This window comes from Vanessa atalanta, chromosome 8 (genome assembly GCF_905147765.1).
Source record: "Vanessa atalanta chromosome 8, ilVanAtal1.2, whole genome shotgun sequence".
NCBI lineage: Eukaryota > Metazoa > Arthropoda > Insecta > Lepidoptera > Nymphalidae > Vanessa > Vanessa atalanta.
This window is the reverse complement of record NC_061878.1, coordinates 12648786-12666970: the sequence shown is the minus strand read 5'-3', so window position 1 is coordinate 12666970 and position 18185 is coordinate 12648786. Positions and strand designations below refer to the sequence as shown.

The window sequence follows — 18185 nt, the reverse complement described above, 5'->3', positions numbered from 1 at the left end:
ACAAAGAGTACACTGAGCCTTATCGCTATGGGAATAAGTGTGAGATTAAACTGAACACGTTCAGCTAGCAACGTTACCACCCGATGCTATGACTACTGACGATGAATGCGTATGAAAGTCTATGAAGTCTACTCATTGTTTTCAAGTCAGGGATATCTGGACAATGTTTAGCATTGGAATGAGGAATTTATAATAAGACCTTTTTAATAACTTATTATTATTTTTTATGTTTAACAATGTATCTCCAATCAATTCTAAATTAACATAAAGAAATCATTACGTAGTATAAAACAAAGTCGCTTACCGCTGTCTGTCGCTGTGTATGCTTTGATCTTTAAATTACACAACGGATTCTGATTCGGTTTTTTGTAATAGATATATTGATTCAAGAAAAATGTTTATATGTATAATACATGCACAATATAGTAGAGAAACTCTGATTATTTAAGAGGTTTCTAATGTGATGTCGTAAATAAGCACATGTTTTTTTCACTTACACTGCAAACGATGGCTGAACTCTACGAGATATAACAAAATAATGTACTACAGTATTGTACACTTCATCTCTTAGAGATAACCCACAATGACCATTTTTTATCCTTTACTTTTTACAAGAAATTATAGGTTATTTTCGAAGCGATTTTGTGGGTCGCTATTAAAATATAAACTGTATTGTATTGTTAGGCTCTCCTCGTCTTGGTGTTTGAAATTGTTTGTAAAATGTTATTTACTGTAATGAATATGTGTATAACGATCAACGAAAAAAAAAAAAAAAATTAAAAAATTGAAGTTTATAATTTCAACTATTGATAAAGACAGAATTGCTCCGTTAGAAATGGATTTGGAATAGCTCTACTAACACTGAGCAATTTATAGAGATATCAATTATCAAAAAAATATGAATCGTTTCCTCTCAATGGTGCAACGATTTTCGATACTATACCAAAAACTCGCAGTATTTTTTTCATATTAATCTATATAAAAAACTATAGAACAATAGATAGACCTCGCTTACTTAACCAAATAAAAATAATTGTCTATACAAATAATATCAAGACTAATTAATGATGTTATTTAAATATTTATTCTACATTATTGGGGATCTGCACACAAAACTAATTTAAAAGATTTACAAATATCACAAAACAAACTATTAAAAACACTACACCAACTGGACTACCGCTTTCCAACCAATGAACTTTACAAGAAAACAGATACACTATCTATAGCACAATTATACAAATACAAAACATGCATACTTATGAGAAAAATTCTCTCAGGATCTATACACACACAAACTACTTTTAAGACTAAATCACATAAATACTATACACGAAGTATACATAAATTACAAATACCTAAGTCTAGAACTAAACATTATGGTAACAAAATTATACAATTTGAGGGAGCGCTAATGTACAATAATCTACCGAAAGAAATATTTAACGAAAAATCTTTTTTTGAAATTTAAGGCAAAATTAAAAACATACTGTCAAACTTTATAATTATATTTGAATGTTTGTTTAAATAAGGTCACCATTAACTATATATATGTTTATTATTATGTTACTAGTTTAAGTTTCCTATGTAAGTGAACTTTGTTCTTAATGGGAAATAAATCATCTCTAAATCATTATTAGATATTTAACCGACAGGGATTTGTCCCAACGTCTTAGGTGGATATCATTTAATCTCACTTGTTATTCTACTACAATACAACTAAACTTTATACTACTGCTTCCTGCTCGAAGTATGAGTGAGCCAGTGTGACAGGCAGAAGCACCTGAGATACCAATTCCCAGCGCATTTAGGGCCTAAGTTGTATTTACTAACTATGCAAGATTATATGGGCGAAGGTACCCTACCACCAGTTTTAATCACGTAAAGAATCTTTTAAGTTTCTTGTTAGATCGTCAGTAGAATCCACGTTAGAACAAGCAGTATATGGATCGGTTATTTCAATTAAAGCTAAATAAAGACCCACAAGTGTCTAATCAAATCAGGCTCTTAAAGTCAACATTAATTAGGTTTACTTTACTTGCGTCAATGATTTTCAATTGACTGCTTAAAACATCGCGAGTTCAATTCCTGTTCATGGTAAATATTTTTATTAGTCATGTCGATATTATTAGTCACATCTCCTGGGCCTTTGGATAGAGACGTCAAATTGTAAGGAATAAGTTACTAATAAAAAAATACAAATGTCAAAATCTATTAAAAAGAAACATTTATGATAAATATTTAACTACCGGCGCAGGTGGCTTAACAAAACATTATCATAAACACACGTTTACTGGGTCGCTAGACCTGTATGGTACCAGAATAAAATTGTGCCAATAGAAAATGAACCTTGAACGTATAAGTTAGAACTCATTTCGATACGTCTTTAAAGTCGCAAATTAAAGTTAATTAACCTTCAAAAGACGATAAAAACGATCGGTTTCGGCGTCAAAACAAAACACGCGTATTTGAACATCAATATAAAACTTTATTGGAAATGGATCGTTTCACTATACATATAGTACTAAGTTACATTTATATGTACGTCTGCCAAGCACACGCGTACATGCCGTTGAGTACAAAATACATTTTTAGTGCTTACCAAATTCTAAATTCCAATCATAGCACCCAGTCTTTCCTATTGGAAATTACTGGCCGATAATTGACTTATTACGTTTTAGAAGTAATCAAACACGAACGAACAAGATTAAACTCAAGAGTCGTAAGCAAAAATTTTATATAAGTTTTCTATGCCATATTTGGGTGGGCATAGTTAAAAAAATTCTACTAGGCTGAGATAATAATTTATAAAAACAATGTTTTTAATATGAAATAGTTCAATAAAAACATGACCCCCTATTCGATCAAATGCATTACGTTAGCTTGTTTATACAAATGTGTGACATTACATTACGCAACGCGTTACTGACATTAAGGCGTGTACACACTACGTTATTTCTGTATAAACCGCTCGTATTGATTTGCACTTGACGTTCGAGCTCAATATAGTTACGATTTGTACGAATGGATAATAATTTTAAAAAAGACGAAACAACCAATCCTCGTAGTGATTGGGTCCATTCGAGAACTTAAACCGGGAGGGATTTTATATAAAAAACTTAGTATAGATAAAATAAAGTTTCATTCATAGACAGCTGTTTATATATTATAAAAAATATTCGGTTACTCAAATGAACTCAACACAATTATATATTCTTATATCATTCTTGGACATATGAACATACTTGCATTCATACATACACATTGACTAAATTCATATACAAATCCAAGTCATGTCACGAATACTGGCAGAATAACAAGCGTAAATTATTAATAAAGAAGTTTAAAAGAAAATAATTCTCGTCGTTGTTTGTTTCATTATAATAAACCATTCTATTGTTTTTAAAAAAAATGTTTTAAGTGAGATTACAAAACTTTTCATTACTTATATATTTTATTGAAGCCCCACGACTGAGTTTCTTCTTAACTTTTTGTAACATTTTTATCCACAAATGAAATTATATTATTAGTATCATAGCTATTGTCCAACCCAAGGTGTGACGTCATTATTCCCACAAGATACCTTATAATTTCCCAAGTTCCTGTGTAATTATGTAATACCTTTTCTATTTTCAATGAATACTGTAATTAATATAATTTAATAAAATCAATACAACCCACTGTACCTAAGTTTGAACTAGCATTTAACTGTATATCTGTAATTATTTACATTAAAACGGCGTACATTATCGTAATATTAAAAAATATGATTTAACCATTTTTAAGTAACTTGCAATTTATCACATTTAATATAAAATAATATAAAAGTCATAGATTAAAATTATAAAAAAAAAACAAAACCTAAACAAATTTACCATTATCGTGTTAATCAATCGTTTATCTCGATATTTATAACAAATGAGATAAGAAATCAATGAAAAATCACATACCGGCATATCGTAAAATACTACGAGTTTTTAAACTAAACACACGCTAGTGTATCACACAGATTAACACGATTCAGTAGAAAGTTCCCTAGAAATGGCATACAGTCTTACGACGCGGACGTTCAACTGAAAGAGAATACGATCCAACATATACAAACTTCTTAGAGTACATAAATCCTTTTGAAAATTAATTTAATACAACCTTTGCAAAACATTTGGGAGATCACATCTCTGTGCTCGTTATACTAAAGTTCTACTATATTTAATAATATCTCAAATAATTTTAAGTATAAATGGAATCTGTGGCTTCTGTGGCGTCTGTGCTCACTATGGTACTGTGTTATATGTAACATCGAAACAAAAATCGAAATGTGTTTCAACGTTGAAATGCTGCTAGCATACTTGCCGCCGTTACACGCGTTCATGATTTGTACAGTAGCTAGTTTTAATATTGATTTATATACACCCATTTAAGTTCTAAATGAAAACAATACATATAACATTATATATACATATGTATGTACAATAGTACGCTTATGTAATAAATTCTACGATTGTACAACAAATTAAGGCTAATCTATACCTTTGTTGGCAGTGCATTTATATACAAAACTAAATGTTCCTTACAATGTAGGCAATCAGGCAAAGTGGTCTAGTCTTCATTGCTTATTTTATACTTTCCAATAAAACAAAAAATGTAACATATTTTGGATATCATCACGTAATAACTGTAAGTGTTTTGTTAACATAAAAATGTTTATTACACATTTTATATATATATATATAAAAAAATCTTCTGTGCGTCTGTATGTAAATGAACTCCCCTAAACAATTGCAATTTTTTTGTAGGTATTTCAGTCGGTAGGTGGCGCTGTGATCGGAAAGTAAATAAAATTCTTATTTCAACCAGACGAAGTCGGGGCAAGACGAAGTTAGTGTTTTTACGATAACAACACACTGACAGTATCGTTAAATATCTATGGCATATCCAAACTCTCAATTCTAAGTATTACGTAAGCGACAGACGCATAAACAAGCGATTCGTCAGAGCCACGATGTCAACATGTGCCGCCTGCCCCCACTACTCGCGGCCGAGATACACATGAATAACCTATGTGTCCAATTATCAACGATTTATTTAGATTCATATTTTTTAATATTCATAAATTCATACATGTGAATGTTTGTATGGACCAGTGAATAGATTGCCGATGATAACGGGTTCAAAACCACGCAGTCACTAATTTATTTCATTTGTTTATCCAAAATATAACGTTTATACAATATTTAAAATAATGTAGAATTGTACGATTTTCGCAGACACGACAAAAAAGCTTATGAAACAAAATTATTATTATTATTGTTATTTTTTTGTTCGATTCATATAACAATGCCTGTTTTAGTTATTATATTTATATTATTAATAAACATCAATTGCATGAAATTAAGAAATAGATCTATTAGCAAAACATAAAAACAGTATCTTCAGTACCCTGGCATGCATTTAAGCGACCAATAAAATAAACTACTTTAACCGGATCGATCTGGTTTCTATTTTCCGAGACTTGAACTCGATAAAGCATCGTCCAAGGTTTGAGTGTTGAGGGGGAAAGAAGCGTGAGAAACAGCCCCATCCATTGTATTACAATTAAACTTCAGTGATTCTAAATGCATGAAGGTTAAGTGTAATGATAAATAATAATAATATATATATAAAACTTTTTGATTATTTACACGTCTAGATGTACATTCAAATGTACACGTTCTCAACGTGTCAATAAAAATATTGGCCAACAATTGGCCGCTAAGTAAACACACATTATTGAAGTAAAATGAAGTTTGGCGAGTGTCGAGAATAGCTGTCACTTACCAAAACAAAAAGGCAAGCTCGTTTGAGTTTGTATCTGTTCTGTAGTAGTATAACACTACCTAGATATATAAATAATGTAAGGGTAAGAGGCTCAAAATGTTATCAACAACAATGTGCCTACAACCGGTGGTAGGCAGTATCCGCCTGGGTGCAACACTCTTCCGTTATTCGACTAACATCAATACTTTGTATTGCCGTGTTCCGGTTTGAAGGATAAGCCGCAATTACATACACAAGGGACATAATATATTTGGCGGTATATTGACATAATAAATAATAGTACTTTCATTCTAGTGTCTTGGTTGATATGGTTATCAATTTCTCTCTTCGTCGGGTAAACAAAAACAATCTAAATTTATACCAAATTTAATATAATTCCGTGCACACTATTCAAGACTTTTACTTTATAATATCAATAAAATAATCAATAGCAGATAATAAAAAAAAAAAAACAAGGTAAATACACTAAGAAGGTTTCATATTGTCGCAAACATATGAACATTTCTATGTCGGACAAGGACAGTCGAGACATGAGTACTTTAAATCGCGCGTGACACAAATACTAGAAGTCTAGAACTAGACGAGACTTAGTATCTAGAATACAAGGCATTACACGCGATAGCGAATTAATTTATAAAGTAATAATTCTGCAACGCAATAAAAGCATCTTGACTTTTTAATGAGACAAAGCGTATAACATAAGTCTTAAAATATATATATCGTCAATGCAATGTGAACCTTCGTCTGATGGATGAGAGTCTCATTTTGCACGAATAACAATATAGACTAGACAAATAGTTGAATGACCTACTCCGATAACACTTAGATTCACTTATAATTTATTATGTTTTACGACTATGTTTACAATTAACTTGCTAAATATTTAAGGAGTCTGTATATATATATATATTTCAGGTACAATTATTATCTGTATACAGAAAACATGCCAGAAATTAAATCAACGATATACAACACAAGCTTAAAAATTCTGTACTTTGTTCTTTTTTTATAACATTCAATATAGAAAAAAAAAACTTCTTTTGGCAGTAACAAAAGTTAACGTATAATGTAAGCCTGTCGTGATGGGTACAACTTACCACTTTTATCGGCAAACAGTACTTTGCACTACTAATGTTCCGATTTTAATCGTAAATAAACCAGCGTAATTACAGGACAAGGAACATATTATCTACGATCCGATGTTACAGCAATTTCTTGAAAGAACTGTTTTATATTTCTTATAGCAACATTAAACATCAACAGTCTGTAAATTTCCCACTGCTGTGCTAAGGCCTTTGAGGAGAAGGTTTGAAGCATATTCCACATGTGGCAAAATTTCGATGAATTTGGATACATGCCGGTTTCCTCAAGATGTTTTCCTCTACCGCCGAGCACGAGATGAATTATAAACACAAATTAAGCATATGAAAATTTAGTGGTGCTTGCCTGAGTTTGAACCCGAAATCATCGGTTAAGATGCACGCGTTCTAACCAAAGGCCATCTCGGCTTATTTCTTATAACGTCCATAACAATTGTGACCGCTTACTATTAGATGGCACATTTCTACACATGCGAACTAAATCAATAAAAGTCCTTAAAATGCCTTTAGTCCTAAGTCATCAAACACGACACGTTTTGTTCGGACAAATAAAAAGTTCGTTAGCCTAGCAACGATTAAATTAACGCATTCAAAGCGCAAATGTTAAAAATATGATAAATATCAGCTAAGATTGTTGGTATGTCCTTCTGCGACTGATTAACAACGTATTAACGTGATTTTAGGATAGAGATAGCATACTTGTTGCGTGCAAATCCGTGGGTAAGAAGTACTAAGTACAATAATAATTTATTTATTGAATAACACGATTTGAAATTTGAGATACATATATAATAAAAAGTTAAATGTATTTAATCATCATATGTTTCATCTATTGGTCTTCTCGGTAGTAGCTTTAAATTTATTTTACATTAAATGTATTTTTGTAATGTATGTATTGAAGTTTATAGTAAAAATATATTTCTTAGCAGTAAAATTTCCACGAATATTATACATATCGCGCTTAGAATCAGCTACTGGGATCCGACCCTCAGTTGGACACGTAAGTAGGGTTTTTAAAGCGTAATTAATACTTATTATTAAATGTATTTACACATTCGAAATTTTATCGTTAATGTATTTCGTATTTAACGAATGCTACAAGCAAGGGAGGATAATGTAACTTCAGATGTAGACCAAATACTATAATCCTGTTGTTTTGTCGAAAACTTTCCTGTAATTTAATCATATCTAGTATACTAGCTATCCGCCCCGGCGTCACACGGGCGCAAATTTTATATATTTTTATTGAAGCATGTTCTATTAAAAAACCCATGCAAACTCCTAATAGGCGTCCTATAAAAATCTTAATTTTTCTTCAAAATGTTCAATTTCCTGCGAATTTCTTAATTTCTACGAAATATTACAAAACTTCCAAAAAAAAATATGAATGAAATCGGTAAAGTCGTTTATAAGTTATTGCGTGACCAAAGGAAATATGGATTCATTTATATATAACACATACGTAATACGTCCTATTTATCCTTGTTTTATTTTTATCCTTTAAACATAGAAACAATGATAACAATTTATTAAAATAAGTATCGAAAAAACTACAAAGTAAATTATTTTTAAATCGATTTTTCCAGTATTCAAGCAATCAACATCGTAATCGGCCCACAACTGGGCAAAGGCCGCCTATACTTTGACCACGCTGCTCTTATGGTTATTTGATTAAATTAGACCTACATCATCGAGTCCGTGATTAAATATAAACATAAATCACGACACAAAAAGATCACAATTAACAATAATTCTATCTCAGATTCTTGTATCATCGTACTCAGTTCGTATCTAACACGTGTAATATTCAGAATCGACTTACGGTAATACAATATTTTTGTGGACAGGTAGACGGGCAAATAAACCAGCTGATGGTAAGTGCTGACTACTGCCCAGACATTGGGGTCATAACAAATTTTAACCATTCCTTACATAGCCAGTGCGCCACCGACCATGTGAACTAAGATGTTATGTCCCTCGTGCCTGTAGTAACTCTTCAAACCATTAACAACAGTACTGAGGTGCTTTACGGTGAATATTTACGTACAGATCGTGTTCTGTGCACATTTTCGAGTAAGTTCTTAAAAGATTGCTATCATAAAATAATAAAGATTGTTATGAAATTTCTTAGAAGGCATCGCTATAAATGCGTCATCAGAATGACGTCACATTTGTTTAAAAAATATATCAATAGATTTGTTTTACCCAATTAATTATCAATTACATTCATTACTATTATCATAAAATGTAACATAAGTAGTAGGTAGGTCTTGTGGAAGCCATTCCAGTGTATTACCTCATAGTTTAACTACAAAATTACTTCACGGTAAGGATTGTTGTGGAACCCTATAAAGAGAGATATAATGTACCCAATATTATTAAAAAAATATATTATTATATATGTAATAATTGTTATAAATAATTAATACAAAATAATTAATATCAATCTTAATTAAAAATTAACTACTTAAAATGATGCATACCATGTACCATACAAAAACACTCATTCAATAAGATAATGTTTGTATAATGTTGCATCATTCACTTGTTACTTGTATATGTTAGTGTGAGAAATGTACTTTAGTAGTAACTTTTTATTGGAAAAAAAGTATTAAAAACACTAGATAAGTTAAGTTTTATTTCTATAAGCATGTCATAGGAATGTGCGTGACTAGGTCATGTTATAACAAATGCCGAGAAAGCACCAACTTGGTGAATTAATACTAAGGTAATGTATTATGTCGTTAGTCAAATGACTTTAGTTAATTTAGTTTATCAATAGTAGTTTGACAAAAATAAGCTTTAACATATAGGTGAATTATATAATTATATTAACAAAATATTAGATTATATAGTTATTTATTGAACTCGATCCGACACTATTGATAAAACGCAAATTCCACGATAATATAACCATGTGAAGTCAAAGATCACATTACCAGCAATACTTTTATGAATGACTTTAATCTTAATTATTTTTATTTTTTATCACTGTTGTAGGATTTGCGTCAAAACATTTAATTATTTTATTTTCATTGTGTTTTTTGTTACAAAACAAAGTATGTATTCATTATAAATATACTGTAATTTTTGAGATATTAAAACACCTTGATGTCTTTTTTAAATAATATGTTTTAAACAGGTAATATTGTTTTTGGTTGCTGTGTTTTTAGAGCTCACAACGTATGATTAAAATTAAATGCATACTTAATGTTTTCGTATATTGAAATAATGTTGCAATGTAAAATGATTGAACACATTATCAACTGCTAAGCTTTGATTTTAAGATATTAGTCAGCAAAAGTTGACTCGGCTCTTAAAATCAATTTACAAAGAGATAGTTTTTTCATATCAAATAATAAAAATATAGTAAGAGGTAAATTGTTAACGATAATAACTAAAATTCAAATTTTAATCTCAATTTAACTATAATCTTATACCCAATGATCAAAGTCTATTCATAATCTCTTTATTTTGAGTTCGGCATTACGTGATGATTAATTTATTGTTGTTACAGGATAATATTTTCTTTGCTGCCATGGCAACCCAATTATAAACATTATTACATTGTTTACATTCTTTCTGCATTTGATAAACAATTATAATTGTAATTAATTAATTGTATAACCAATTGCCGGTAAACCCAATATAAGTTCTAACATAAATGTATGTTTGTCGCACAGCCATTATAAAATAAGTTATTTGATTGAAGAATTTTTATGAATTCACTACTACTACATATTTACACTATCAGCTTTGTTATTATAGCTTGAAATTAGGTATTGGAATAAGAAATCAATATGCACACAATGGCTTTGTTTAAATATTAAAAATAACAACAGGTGGGTAGACATAAATATATAAACAAATAGTTTGTTTACAAACAAAGCCATTAACTAGCAATAGGCCGTAATGACCTCTAGCTTATCTATGGAAAGTGTACTGACCTTTTTGGCAGCAACATCGCGGCCGCTCCCTTCCGCTGGAAGACCCCGTCCACAAGCACGCCATTCTTGCTGTTGCACGTCAAATAGAACTCTGGGTGGTCGTAAAACAGTTCGAGGTGCCGGCGTGATATAAAGCTCGAATGTCCCATGTTCACGTCCACTTGACCCCGGCTAGAGTTTCGTCCGATTATCACCCTCTTCTGACGTATCAAATATTCGAAATCACGACCGTCGAGCCGCGCGATCGCGATCGGAGCCGGCTCTTGCGCCCACTGCACCTTGGAAGGCGATGGGGGCGCTGACTTGAGCGCAAGGAGCGCCCAGGCATCGCTCTCCGAGCTTCGCGAGATCTGAGTTTGAGCCATGTCAGGCGCGTGTACCTATATCACCAACGTCCACACGCGGGGCGCGCACCCTCGCCGCGATAGCACATCACAAACCCGAGACCGCCGTGCCACGACCCGGATATCCGGAACCTGCCGAATCCGTGTCCGTTCTACAATTTGAGGTTACTGACGGGACGCACATGCGCAAAGTTTCGACTTGTACGGTAAACAAGAATTATATAAATCACACCACCACGTGATAAAACTGTATACATATATCTAGTCGGGAAGCGCAGATCGATACTATACGGTATAGTAAAATCGTCTTTGACCGAAATTGAAGGCTTTATGCTATTGCACAACTAAATATTCGCAATTGGATCGAAATTAGACACTAAAGTAAACACGAGGCGAGAACAAAAATAACCAAAAACGTCAGTTCGCCATACGCAGTTTACAAGTTCGAAGCGCCATCTATGCGACTCAACAAAAAAGGCTAAAACAATGTGTTCCGTTCAACGCATCATTTATTGTTGTTTGTCGCCCGAGTACCAATTAATAAAATAACAATTAAAAGGTATTTTAACATGTTTATTCATTAATAAATGTCAACAATATAATAATTTATAATTTCGATATCTTACAGGTGATTATTTAATAAAAAATAAAAAGATTTCAGAAATCCTAAAAATCAATTTTGAGTACAAATTTCAAAATATACGGTGTTCATGATTATTTACTATGACAATGCTCACAAAAAATATTTTTAGTTTTAATGTATTACTTAATTTTAACATAATATCTGCATATCATATAGTATAGCGTTTATATAAATACGGTATAAGTCTTACTTACTTTAAATGTTCTCTGTGCCTAAACATGTCAATTTGTTATTTGATGCTTCAGCGTTCAGGTATGTAACTGTCATCTACTTTTATTTGTCAATAAAGCTCAGGACGTCAAATATATAAAATTTATTTCTGAACTACGCCTATATAAATTGATATTTGGCATTAATAATTGGATAATTTGAATTTATGAATAACAAGTGACCGTCTGCCTTTATAAGTTACGTGGGCTGAGACATAGCCGAGTATAATCAAATCAGTCATCTATAATTTTAGGTAAGTTTTAAAAACAAAACAAATACCGCGCCGTATTTGAAATAATTGTATTTATTGATATTGTTTTATTTATTTTATTGATATATTATAAATCCAAAAAAAGCATTTAACATAAGTTTCGTTACCCACGATAATCTAAAAATAATATATATTTCATGTATAATGTATTTAAAAATTATCAAGTAGATCGGATATCTGACTTATATATTCTGTAACCTGTTGTTTTCAAAGTGTTCAGACTATTATAATCAGCTTGGCCTTTGAATAGGTCAAATTGAAACAATATTTACATTGTAAATGATAATCAGTAAATTCATTTTTATTATAAAATGAAAATGTATAATGATCTTGTTATCTGGAATAAGTAATAACTAAAGCTTACATTATTATTCTGTGCTTTATATTATATAGAGATGGTAAATAAAAAAATGTAACAATCAAAAATAATTCTTTATTCAAATTTGACTAGACATATCACAGACAGAATAAATTTCATGTATTCATTTTAAAAAAGTATGATTTGACATTGTATTTCATTTCAAATTGTACAGTATTTCCATAGACATGTGTTTATTTATACAATACTGTTCGTACAGAAAACATTTTTATTATTTTATAAATTCTATAATTAAAGAAATGTTGCACATATAAATTTTCAATGAATTACTAGTATTCCATTTATCCCTTTCTATTAAGCTTGTATTTTAAGTTGTAATAACAATAGCCTAAGATACAATAATTATTCCAAAAATAGTTTATTTATTATTAATAAACTAAACATCAAATTAAAAACAACTTCAAATAATAAATATATATAGTAAATAATAAAAATCTTAGTCATCTAGCTGCGTTAAACTAGCCACGCCTCTGTTGATCCAATGCTTCTCCGGAATATCTGATCGCAAAGTTATATACATAACAAAGTTGCTGGAATGACCTGTGGTTGCAAGAACACCTTTTCTCTCACTGGTCTTGTAGATTGGGCAAAAATAACTCGGAGGAGGGTTGAAGTCAGATATCAGGGCCGGTTGGAACCAAATTATTGGAATGGTGTCAAATAGGATCTTGGGATATGATTCATCTAGTTGCATAGCTTCACGGTTCCATCGAGCACCCTCTAAGAAAAGTCCCTGAAAAAATATGGGATTAAAAATTTTTTTATTTGTTATGACTAATTGTTTTTAATCATAGTTCTCGTATATTTTAATAATCATATACCTTATATACATTTGTAGCTAATTATTAATACAAGTAAGATTTCATTTAATCTAAGATTAAGAGGGGGATTTAAAATTATCCCACAAAAAATAATTATTATAAACAATGAATCAGTAGTTTACTCCCACAATACTACCAAGTACTTATATAATATATAGAAAGTAGTAAGTTTCTTTATGTATGACATAATTGCTAAACTCTCTAAAATGTAAACTAATTATACAACTTTTGTGAATTTCGAATTCTGATATTTTATATACTTTATACAGTATAGAATTCAAAATAGCACACAATTCACGAATAGGATGTAGTTTTAAGTATATATTTTTGAATAATAGGCGTTCTTAAGGAATATATTACTATAGAACAACAAACATCGCATCGGAAACTAAGTTACGAATATCAAAAATGAAACCAATTCTCAGTTTTATCCAGTATTTTTTTGTCAATTACTTATAATAATGCTGAAAGCCATACTTAAGTTTAAGTTATTAGTATAAAGTGCTATACGTGTCTAATATTTGCAATGATCTAAATAAAAAAATATTTCATTCATATTTTTATGATAATGACAGTTCATTGTCATTAAAAATAGATTATGGATGCGGTTTAGCGATTCCATGGCTTTCACATCAACTTTAAGCTTACATAACTTTGTTAACTATCGTAAACAATTCCTATGAAACAAAAAAAATAATGTCGTTTGAATATCCAATAATTACATCAGTGGTAATTGATTTTCCACATTCTTTATAGTTTTTACGTGACGTTCGTTGCGTCGTCGTATTACGCCATATTCTATAATGATTACTATACATACAACCAATGTCTCATGGTAAGTTAACTATTCCGATCCTACTGAACGGAATAGTTTACATAAACGTCCTTTCTTGGCCCTCAGGATAAACTGACAATTCTCATCGGTTAGGCTTGTTTCCCGACGGCTGGGTCGAGGTCCCCCGTTTATAACGACGTATGACGGCGCAATATATAGCACACGCATCCTATTCCGACGTCGACGGCAACCTAAGCCAAGGCGATCTAAAACGAGCATCATTATGCACATTATGTGGCCTAAGTGAGTTCCCATGCTTTGGATTCAGTATTCGCCTTACTGAACGGAGAAAATGTCAAAGAGTAACTGTTTACATATTCAAAAAAATAGTTTTCAAGCAATGTTACTGTCCTTCACCTAGTTATGCCACTAAAAAAATCACAAATCTTTCCTTTACTATATAAATTGCTTACAGATTGAATTAGGCTCCAATGCTCTTAATCTTAAGTATATATAAAAAAAATCGTCACAGAAGCATGCACAAAACGATCCTGACTCACCCACACAAACATACTGTGCTCCTGACCTTGCTTGTCCATTTGTTGAGTTTGCTGCTTGTAAATATTAGCAAATATTTAAACACAGACCTATTTGTAAACACATTCCTAACGTTATACTAACCATCAGAAATGACTCCTTATTCATATATTTTTATTTATAAATAAAATATGAATCTGACAATTTAATGTTATTTCTGTTAGACAATTTTTTATTGAATTATTTACGTGTGCATTCAATACAGTTGAAATAATAACAGATCTTTTAATGTTATTATTACGTTTCTACTAACCAGTTATTATTATTATAATTATAAAACCAATACCAGATTCTAATCCAATTATTGGATTGTTCCATACTGATTACCATAGAGAATAAAAAAAAATAAGGTCAACAAAGCGTGTGTAGACTATATAATGTAACGGTAAATCCAACATGTCGTATATGAGTAATTAAATTTTGTATTTATATAGATAAAAAAAATGACAAATGTATCTTGATTAGTGGATACTTAGATTTTAGCGACTGTCGCAGTATTGCGTTAATGTAATATCATTCAATATCCTAAATTAATTGTTGCGCATTCACAGAGTATAAGCTTATTTATTTTTGATTATAAAAGCATTTATTACCTTGCAATATACTCCAAACGACGGTTCTTCCTCGCATTCAGCTTCCATGCTGGTGATTGTGAACTCGAAATGAACTTGGTCAATCGGTATCCGGTTGTGCCGGGAGTAGTTCTGCAGGACGCCGGTGAGGAAAGACTGCGTGAAGTAGAACCCGGACACCCAAAAAACGATCGGTGGACCCTCGTCTATCCAGTCTTGCAGGAATTTTAGCCTAGACATTAATTAAAAACTAATAACACGTGCTTAAAAGCAGTAACGGGTTCTACAGATTTCTTTGCTGAAATCAATGAACGAACCGCAACTTATTCAAATGCACTCGAAGTATTCGTCCAAAGCCTTTATGTAAATGATTTCCTAAATCAGACGAGTACATCGGTAGAGTAAGTAGTACTTCCTATTAAGAATAGACTTATTTGTTACTAATAATTAATTATTTTTTTATTACTTGGTGGTAGGCATTGTGTAAGCCTGTCTGGGTAGGTACCACCCACTCATCAGATATTCTACCGCCAAACAGCAGTACTCAATATTGTTGTGTTCCGGTTTGAGGTGAGTGAGCCAGTGTAACTACAGGCACAAGAGACATACCATTTTAGTTCCCGAGGGTGGTGGCTCATTGGTGATGTAAGGAATGATTAATATTTCTTACGGCGCCATTGTCTATAGGCGGTAGTGACCACTTACTATCAGGGACCTATTTGCTCGTCTGCCTACCGATATCATAAAAAAAAAAATATTATTAAAAAGACTTCAGAATAGTAACACATATTACCTACAATAGGCACTTCCTTCGCTACTAAATTGAATTTATATTTTCTGTTTACCATGTCCGTAAACATTGCATGTCACTGAGATAATGGGTATTTACTACCACTAAATAGTAGTATAAATATGGCTGACGTACCTACATAATATATTCATGGGCTTACAATATTTATAACGTCCACACCAAATAGAATCATCCAACAAACTCAGGAAACGATAAATCAATACGGCAATACGTATACAAAATACACGTTAATTTAGTATTCATACATAATATATTTTATAATTATAGAATGAACGGATAAAAATATAATTTGTAATGTAGGTTCCAAAATATCTCGCTAAAAATCAAGGACAATATTCGTACTTACTTATAAAAAAAATATATCAAGCAAAGTGTAATCCTGTTCGGAATGAATATTCCACCGACAAGAATCTCAGTAGTTACAGTATTTCTCAAAACAATGAATACGAACTACGCCTTTATTATCATCTTTATTATTTGTTCAAAGAGGAGAGATATGGAGTTGTGCTTTGAATTTAAAAAGTGAAGCTTACAAAAATGTAAATAGTTTTTGTGTTTCAGATATGTCGGAGCAAGTATTAGATAAAGAGACTTGGCCAGCTGAAGCGGAAGCAGCCATCAACGATATCCGAAAACATGTCAATTCAGCTCAAGTATCCTCTAAAGTGAGGAGCACCAACCAGAAGATCTACATTAATCTCACGACTTTGGAAAATGCAGAATATTGCGTCGAAATGTCCGCCTTGGGATTCAGGGTCGTCGGCAGAAAATATGACGACACGAGCCTGTCTACCATAGAAAACATGAATTACGAGACGCCCTACGCTTTACTCAACAACATCAGTCAGAAGTACAGGGAATCATTCGGCGGTGAACTCATGAACAAACTGCTACACCTGGCTAAGAAATCAGAAGGCTGAATCCGAAATCGACTATGTCAATTTGGGGTCTGTAGTATTTTATTTAAAAACGTAGTGTGTTTTTGCTTTACGGTTTATAGAGAACGTTTACATCTTACAAGATATTGGTACTAAACTGCATTTATAAATTATAAGACGAACTCGACGTATTTGTTTAGATTACTTTTAACCATTATTTTAGTTTATTATATTATATCAAATTTATATACATGACTTACATACATGACATAGAAATTATGTTGTTTGTTATATAAAATGTAAATCAGATTTGATGCTCATATTGTTTAATCAATCACGTTAAGATCTGGATCTTTTAAGCGTTTATTGTATAGTTTAAATGAATGTTGCCATACTTTGTTTTTGTATTAGTAACAGATGATAATTTTCACTATTTAAGTCAAGTGCACATAAAAATAACTATAACGATGTTATCTTTATTTAAGTAATTATTTATTGGATTCAATATCGGAGCTTATTTGAGTATGTATTAAAAAGAGCAGACTGAGTACAAATATATGTGAACTTTAGAAAAATATACAATTGTAGCACGGTGTTGCAAAATGCAAAAATAAATTATTATATAATAATTTGTTTTTTAATAAATTTCCCTTCGCATCCTCTGTCATTATACAATTTCGTTAAACTTAAAAGTTTATTATACGTTATACAACTAAGACTATTACACATTACACTGTTGTATTCACACGTCAAACCGGATTGTCATGAACAGGTGGTGCCCCTAGAGCCCTTTTAAAAAATAACAGTAGCAAAGTAAAAGTATGATCCTTTAATAACACATCCTTTAAATTACATGCTGTAAAGGGCCATATTGATATATATTAAATGCATAATGAACTAGGATAAGGATTAATTAGGCTTTAAAGCTTAAAACCGCTTCGAAAATAAGCCATTATTTATCGTAAAAAGTAAGGGATAAAAATGGATATTGTGGGTTATCCCTAAGAGATTGACATATAT

The 18185-nt window shown here is 31.4% G+C and overlaps 3 protein-coding genes across 5 annotated transcripts in view; 1 reads left to right on the top strand and 2 right to left on the bottom strand.

Annotated features, from left to right (window-relative positions):
• LOC125065658 (forkhead box protein K1) overlaps nt 1-11663 on the bottom strand; it is a 52803-nt gene extending 41140 nt beyond the window's left edge. For both annotated transcript variants that reach the window (XM_047673414.1, XM_047673415.1), the window contains exon 1: nt 10865-11663. In XM_047673414.1, coding sequence (XP_047529370.1) covers nt 10865-11229 — 365 coding nt within the window. In that variant the 5' untranslated portion in view covers nt 11230-11663. The remainder of the gene's footprint in view (nt 1-10864) is intronic.
• Nucleotides 11664-12113: 450 nt separating this feature from the next.
• LOC125065659 (GSK3B-interacting protein) lies at nt 12114-17775 on the top strand. 2 transcript variants are annotated; one of them, XM_047673416.1, is made up of 2 exons: nt 12114-12314; nt 16849-17775. In XM_047673416.1, the coding sequence occupies exon 2, from the start codon at nt 16851-16853 to the stop codon at nt 17205-17207; it is 357 nt and encodes a 118-aa protein (XP_047529372.1). In that variant the 5' UTR covers nt 12114-12314; nt 16849-16850; the 3' UTR covers nt 17208-17775. The 2 variants fall into 2 exon arrangements, with proteins under 2 accessions (XP_047529372.1, XP_047529373.1); XM_047673417.1 differs by having other exon boundaries at nt 16835-17775.
• Nucleotides 13147-18185, bottom strand: part of LOC125065950 (dynein axonemal heavy chain 3) — a 36824-nt gene continuing 31785 nt past the window's right edge. Inside the window, exons 70-71 of the mRNA XM_047673810.1 lie at nt 15498-15708; nt 13147-13444 (exon numbers count right to left, since the gene is read on the bottom strand). Of these exons, the coding sequence (XP_047529766.1) occupies nt 13148-13444; nt 15498-15708 (508 nt within the window). The 3' untranslated portion in view covers nt 13147. The remainder of the gene's footprint in view (nt 13445-15497; nt 15709-18185) is intronic.